Consider the following 7,831-nt stretch of genomic DNA (forward strand, 5'->3'; position numbering starts at 1 on the left):
GCCTTCCAAAGTGCTGGGATTACAGGCAGGTCTCAAACTCCTGACCTCAGGTGATCTGCCCACTCCGGCCTTCCAAAGTGCTGGGATTACAGGCATGAGCTACGGCACCAAGTCTCCCTGCTCATATTTTCTTTTCTTTTTCTTTTTTTTTGAGATGGAGTCTTGCTCTGTTGCCCAGGCTGGAGTACAGTGGCATGATCTCAGCTCACTGAAACCTCCAGCCCCCTGGTTCAAGCTATTCCCCTGCCTCAGCCTCCCCAGTAGCTGGGATTGCAGGCACCCACCACCACACCCAGCTAAATTTTGTTGTATTTTCAGATGAGATGGGATTTCACTATGTTGACCAGGCTGGTCTCGAACTCCTGACCTCAGGCAATCCTCCTGCCTCGGCCTCCCAAAGTGCTGGGATTACATGTGTGAGCCACCACGCCCGGCCTCCTGCTCATATTTTCAATGACCCATTTTCATGTTTTAGACCCTTACCTATTCTGATGGTTGGAGCCCCTGTCTGGGCTTTTACCAGCTTGGGCTCAGGATATCCTGCTTCCCACCGTGTTTTGTGGTTTTCGACTGTGAGCTCAAATGCCTGATTCATTTATTGGCGGGAATTCTTTGAGGCTGGCTTGAAGGGGAATTGCGTTGGCCTCTGCCAGCCACCTGAGGGCACTGCTTGGACCAAACCTAACAGGCACTGCAGCTCCTGGGTGGCATCTTCTGCTATTCCTTCCCCACCCTCACTCCATAGCCTCTTCCCCAGGGACCCAAGTGGTCACTCCTCTGTCCACTCATGATAAAGGCCAAAGTGTTGGGCTGTCTACCCAGCTGTCCCTGTGGCTCTCGTGCCCTGTGTGCCACCAGCAGAGGGCTCTCCAGCAGCCACCGCTCAGAGACGTGGCCTGCCATGGTTTATACTCCACATGGTAGAGTGGGTTGTTCACAGCAAAAGGAGTAGCAAACTCCAGACACGATTCCCACTCTTGCTTGTAAAAATAATGCTGAGCTAGATCTTCTCCATACACAAACCTCCGAATGACGGGTGATTTCTTTTGAAGACAGGCAGGATGAGAACATCGCTGCACATTTCCTGCGTGATTTCCAGAGAGCAGGGTCCATGTCTGCCCCACATCCCCAGGGTTGGCAGACCCCATGACAGCAACCCTGGGCTTTAATTACTTTTTTGTTGTTTTGTTTTTGTTTTTTGTTGTTTTGAGGTGGAGTCCTGCTCTGTCGCCCAGGCTGGAGTGCAGTGGTGTAATCTCGGCTCACTGCAACCTCTGCCTCCCGGGTTCAAGCAATTCTCTGCCTCAGCCTCCCGAGTAGCTAGGATTACAAGAACCCACCCCGATGCCCGGCTAATTTTTTTGTATTTTTAGTAGAGAAGGGGTTTCACCAACTTGGCCAGGCTGGTCTTGAACTGCTGAGCTTGTGATCCACCGGGCCTCGGCCTCCCAGAGTGCTGGGATTACAGGCGTGAGCCACCACGCCCGGCTAACTTTAATTACTTTTAACACCTTCAATGTTGACAGAGAAAATGTCTTGTGTTTCCCTGATCACCTGCCTGGTCACCTGTGGAGGTCATGCTGCCCTCATCTCTAAGCAATTACAGTCTTACTTCCTCAACCACTCACACCCGTTCTGTTTCTCGGTCCCAGCATTTACCAAAAGCCTTTGTGTAGGAGCTCTCAGGTAATCCTAAGTGTGAGTTGTCTGGATCTCTTCTGGGTTTTATGTGCTACAAACCCTTTTCCTATATGATTTTTGCATTTAATCTGGAAACTAAAAAAATCAATCTGTGTGGCTGAGTCTAAAGACCCTCTGGTCCTCACTGCCCGGTTTTTCTCCAGAGATCTACATGGCTTCTAGGCTTCTTTTTTTCATTTATTTGAGACGGAGTCTCACTCTGTCACCCAGTGGCAAAATCTCGGCTCACCGCAATCCCCGCCTCCTGGGTTCCAGCGATTCTCCTGCCTCAGACTCCCAAGTATCTGGGATTACAGGCATGCGCCACCACGCCTGGCTGATTTTTGTATTTTTAGTAGAGATGGGGTTTCACCATGTTGGCCAGATGGATCTCGAACTCCTGGCCTCGAGTAATCCACCCATCTCGGCCTCCCAAAGTGCTGGGATTACAGGCATGAGCCACTGTGCCAGGCCCTGTGATTTTGTTTAACCTCAATCCACCTGCAATTTACTGTGATGGGAGCCAGCAGGCTGGATTCCTACCCACCTCACCTCCCCCCTCACCCCATTCCTGGGCTGATAATTAACCAATCGCCGCCTCGGGATTTACTACAGGATCCGTTCCCTCCTCCGCTACAGGAAGTGCTCAGTCCTGTAGGGCCCAGGGCCAGCTCTGACCCAGCAGTTCTGACCCATTGAGTGGGCTTCCCTGTCCCTGAACCATCCTTCACGGGGGAGGCAGCCCCTCCTCACCTTCTTCTTCAGAACCTCGCTGGCTCTTTCCCTTTGGTTCCCCCACTGAACGCTTCCTTCTCAAAGTCCAAGGGCAGTCATTTCACGTGCACATAAAGACCCAGGCAAGGAGCCCAGTCCTGAGCGACTGATGCCCACTCCTTCATCCTTGGTTCACCAACAAAGAGGACGGAAAAGTCTCTCTTCTGATGCCCACTCTTTCATCCTTGGTTCACCAACAAAGAGGATAGAAAAGTCTCTTCTCCTGGTGCTTGTTCCCCTTTAAGTCTTACTGATTCACACAAAACCAAGTGCTTCCCTCCTGAAATGCCCCTTTTAAGTGACAGTGGAGGTGATCTGAGTGGTCTTGTAATTAACATGAAGGGGGCGCTACATGGAGCAGCTCTAAGGTCCGGGCAGAGAATGTCACGAGCAGACGGCGAGATCAGAGCCTGGGCACAGTTAGGTGGGAACTGGACAGGGTGAACTGCAGGGCAGCTGCCCTCCCTGAGCAATCGAGTTGCAGGCTTTTGGGCCACTCTTGCCTTGGCCTCTGTGTTTGTGAAAGTGGCTCGTTCACATGCCCAGGAGGGCTGCACTTCCACGGCAGAGTGGAGCTGCAGTGGGTCCCCCTGCCACCCGTTCCTCCGGTGTCTGCAGGAAGGAAAGGAAAAGCTTTTGCTCACTGGTGGTGGGGAGGGGAGGGTCACTTATGGCCTGCACCTGCTATCAGCAAAACGGACTTTTCTCCTAAAAGCTGCACGGTGAGAGGCCAGCACCCTGTGCTGCCTGGAGCCCTGGCCCGTGTCGCCGGGTGAGTGGGTTCACTCTGGGTTAATCCGTCATGCAGAATGAGGGAAGAGACAGATACAGAAGAGGCCATGTGGAGACGGAAGCAGACGTGAGTGGTTCCTCTGTGAACCCAGGAACAAGGCTGCCCACAGCTACCAGTGGCTGTGGGAGAAGGAGGGCGCGACCCTGTGGCACTGTAATGGGTAATACTAGGCACCAGCTTGACTGGATTGAAGGATGCCTGGAGAACTGGTGAAGTATTGCTTCTGGGTGTGTCTATGAGGGTGCTGCCAGGAGACTGGCATTTGAGTCAGTGGACTGGGAGGGCAAGACCCACTCTCAATGTGGGTGGGTGGCATCCAACTGGCTGCCACTGTGGCTGGGGCAAAGCAGGTAGAAGCAGGTGGGAGAAGCAGTTTTCTCGGGTCTTCTGGCTTTCATCTTTCTCCCATGCTGGACGCTTCCTGCCATTCGTCCTGCCCTTGGACATCAGATTCCAGGTTCTTTGGCCTTTAGACTCTGGGAATTATTAGTGGTTTGCTGGGAGCTCTGGAGCCTCTGGCCACAGGCTGAAGGCTGCACTGTCGGCTTCCCTGCTTTTGAGGCTTTTGGACTCGGACTGAGCCACTACTGGCTTCTTTCTTCCCCAGCCTGCAGCCGGCCTATCGTAAGACTTCACCTTGTGAGCCCGAGGGCCAATTCTGCCTAATCAACTCCCTTTCATGTACATGCATCCTATTGGTTCCATCCCTCTGGAGAATCCTGACTCATAAAGACACCTTCGTTTTGGACCTCCAGCCCCAGACTGCGGGAGAGTGAGTTTCTGTGGTTTAAGCCACAGGTTAGTGGTGCTCTGTTCTGCAGCCCCAGAAGGCTTACACCATGTGTCCTCAGAGAAGGCGGCCAGGGTGGGCTGGGGTGCGGACGGGATCTCTGTGCTGCAACCCTCCCTGGCACCATGCTCCACAGATGCTCCCAATGTGGCCACCTCCAGCCACACTTTCCTGAGTCCCAGCCCAGGCCAAACTGCCCGTTCACTCACACTCACCTGCCCTAAGCACACAGCCCACAGCCGCCTAGGCTCCCCATGTCCTGGTGTCCCCAGCCTCGTCCTCAGGGTCTCCCAGACACTGGTTGGACTCTCCCATGCCTGCCACATCCTCGGTGCTCGTGGCATCTCTGTACTGACCTCCCAGGGAGTATGATCAAATGCCTCCTCCTCCAGGAAGTCCTCTGGGCTCTCCAGGCAATGTCCAGGTCTTCCCAGCGCTGGCCTACTGATCTCCTGGAGCCTAGTTCCCTCCACACCCCTCTTCAGTCACTCAGGAGCTTGTCCTGCATCCCCACCTGTGTCAGCCCCAAAAGAAATGGGAGTCCAGACCCATTCTTGCCACATGACAGGGACTGAGCACACGCCGGGGCAGGCGGAGTGGCTCACATGCACAGAACTTCTTGATGGTCTAGAGGGCAGACCACAGGAGCAGAAGGCGGGGCAGGTGACCTGAGGTGGCTCCAGGAGATGGAGGAGCTAGACATACAGCAGAGATTGACACGTGAGGCCGCGTGGCAGGTGGGTGTGGAACGCAAAGGTGGCTCCAGGGCCACTGCTCCTGATGACGAGGCAGCCTCCACGCAGCCCTCTCGCAGTGACACACGTCCATGAACCCCCCTGCCACCATGCATTCGTCGTACTGGCTTTATAGGGAGGGAACTGAGGCACAGAGAGGGTGGTACGGAGGCAGAGAGAGCAGAGGGGCTGGGACTGAACCAGCACGGAGTGGCCTTGGTGTCCCATCATGCTGGAGATGGCTGCTGGAGGCCACCTGTCACGGGGACAGACTGCAAGAAGCACGGGGCTGGCCAGGCAGTGGCATGTGATGGGCCGTCAGGGGCTCTGTGTGGAGGCCCACAGTGGGGACAGGCCCTGTATGCTTCTACCCACCCCCAAGACACTCCCTGTGTGGGACAAACTCCAAGGCCACCAAGGCACCCCAGACGCCTCCCCTTCCACTGTGAAATACAACAATTACAAAAGCATCTGAATCACCCATTTCATAAGAACTAGAAAAGCATCACAAAGAGAAACAAGGGAAGTAAGCTAAATATCCTCTGGAAAGGGCCCCCATGGTGGCCGCTGGGAAGACAGAGACCCAAGCAGGATGGGGCTGAAGGAGCTTCCGGGGTTCACGGAGACTCCTGCAGCCAATAGGAACACTGTGTGCAGCTAAAAACACACACCCTGGCACTACATGTGGAATGCGGCCGCTCCACTCTGGATGCAGGCAGGCTGGGGCCTCAGGCCAGCGAACCCTGAGCCCCGATAAGAGTCACGCAGCCAGGCAGACACAGACAGCATTCACTGGGCAGCCACCACGCAGGGAAAGGCCCGGAGGGCACCTCCCGCCTCAAATAGCCCTAGTCAAAGCCTCATCCCCGCACCGTGAAAGCATTTCTGTGACCCTGCCCTCGGGCGCCAAAAAGAGCCGAGCCTGGGCTCAGCAGGATGTGCCTTCCCCTCCTCTCTCTTTGCTTTTAAAAGTAACAAAGGGCCCCTTGAGGGACTGGTCCCGCGGGGGCTACTCACCCTGTTAAAGCGCTTGGCTTGGAAGAGATGGCCGTTGGCACGGTACAGCTTCCTCCATCTTCTGGCTCCCCGGCGGTAGATGGATTCTGGAAAGGACAGGAGAAAGGCGTAAAGAAACAGAGTGGCGGCCGCGAGCCCACGCAGGGTGCAGCTGCGACAGGCCACTCCTGTCCAGGTGGTGGTGGCTGCAGCGTCCTCTCAGGCAGGGAAGGTAGGGCTGGAATGACAGCCTCCCGGCGGCCGCTCTCTGCCCCTCCTCACATGATCCTCATGGTGTCACAGCCTCGGCGGCTGGAGACAGAGGCCTAGGTGAGGATGGAGCCAGGTGTCCTTGCAGGGCAGACAAGATCCACCACTGGACGGCCGCTGGCTGACAGTGGAGCGGTGAAGTCGCCCCAGGCCTGGCAGGCTGGGCTGTTTGCCCCCGCCTGTTTTCCTTTCCACCCTCTCCTCCCCAGGCAGCCCCGTGAAAAACAGGCTTTTTTCCACACAGGGACAGTTCAAATGGGCCTCGATATTTACACATGACTGTCAGAGGAAGGAGAGTGGACGCCACACTGGAGCCTGAGCCAGGCTAAGATGCAGAGCGTCACTGACTTCACCTCAGCAACTCGCCAGACACAAGCGGCACGAGGCCCAGGGCTCTCCAGTCGAGTTTCCTTTAACCTAATAAATCTCAGGGCAGGAGAGCCAAACCAACCGTGCCTCCGTTTCCATTCGAAGTTACCAAAAACATCATCTTTATAACATGCATTTGACAGTCCAGCCCATGTGGACAGTGTCTCTTACGAAAAGTGCCAGCACCAAGCCTGTAACCAGACGGCTGGTCTTGTCCTTCTTCAAAACTGTGTCTCGCTTTGCTTCTCCAAAACGCTTTGAAACGGATGTGTGTGTAAACAGAATCTTTGGAAACGTAACGTACAACGGGAAGCTTTGTGCTTTTATAAAATTCCATCATAAAAGCGACTTTCATGAACCAAACGAAAGTGCCACGAATATATTGAAGTGGAAATTGTAACGGAATGTTTTTAAAACAGGCAAATGACTAGCTCTGGCTGGAAACTGCTGAAATCAGGCCACACGGATGGTAAAACCTGCTCCTCCACCTTTAAATATTCAGTGCGAGACCAAGAAGTCAGCGGTCCTCCAGGAGCGCAGGTTAAACAGGCCTCGCGGCGGCGGGTGGTTCAGCCCCCCCCAACCCCCCCAGGACGGCTCGGCATCCCAGTACCCTGGGGCACGGTACGGGGTTTGACAGAGGCCTGGTGACACCAAAGGCCCCTCTGGCCACAGACGCGACTCCCAGCAAGCCTGAGGCCAGGCTGGGGCTGTGCAGCCTATGCTCCCTCCACATTCCACCCACCTGGGCGCCAGGCCTGGGCTCCACAAAAGGCGCAGACCCCCGGGGAAGGCCACACTTTCGGCCCCTGCGCCCCTCAGCCCTGAGGAGGTCGGGTGAGCGCCCACGTGGCTCTGCCCACGACGACAGGGCGCATCCTGCCCTAACCAGCCCACAGCTGGTCCTGGCTCCAGGAGTCCGCAGGCCTGACTTTTCCCCTCGGGGGGCGCTCTGCCCGCCCAACAACCCTCTCTGCAGAGAAAAAGAGAAGCGTGTGAAGCGGAGAAGACGGAAGCACTGTGGGCCACGGACACAGCGGTGCACTGCTTGTTAGGGGGGGCCGGTGGCGAGTCGAGGGACGGACGCACAGCCAGGGGCGGAGCCGAGGGACGGAGGCACAGCCGGGGGTGGAGCCGGGAGCCGGACGCACAGCTGGGGGTGGAGCCGAGAAATGGGCGCACAGCCGGGGGGCAGAGTCCAGGGAAGGACGCACAGTGGGGGGCGGAGCCGAGAGGCGCACGCACAGCTGGGGGCGGAGCCAAGGAATGGGCGCACAGCTGGGGGGGCGGAGTCGAGAGATGGACGCACGGGGGTTGGGGGAACCGAGGGAGGGATGCACAGCTTGGGGGTGGTGTCAAGAGGCGGGCACGCAGCTGGAGGGCGGAGCTGAAGGACGGACGTGCAGCTGGAGGGTGGAGCTGAGG

At 56.4% G+C, this 7,831-nt stretch overlaps 1 protein-coding gene across 1 annotated transcript in view; it reads right to left on the minus strand.

Annotated features, from left to right (window-relative positions):
• Nucleotides 1-7,831, minus strand: part of PRKCZ (protein kinase C, zeta) — a 141,052-nt gene that overhangs the window by 71,835 nt on the left and 61,386 nt on the right. Inside the window, exon 2 of the mRNA XM_011931086.1 lies at nucleotides 5,789-5,874. Coding sequence (XP_011786476.1) covers nucleotides 5,789-5,874 — 86 coding nt within the window. The remainder of the gene's footprint in view (nucleotides 1-5,788; nucleotides 5,875-7,831) is intronic.

The sequence above is a fragment of the Colobus angolensis genome, unplaced genomic scaffold, assembly GCF_000951035.1.
Source record: "Colobus angolensis palliatus isolate OR3802 unplaced genomic scaffold, Cang.pa_1.0 Scaffold89, whole genome shotgun sequence".
Lineage (NCBI taxonomy): Eukaryota > Metazoa > Chordata > Mammalia > Primates > Cercopithecidae > Colobus > Colobus angolensis.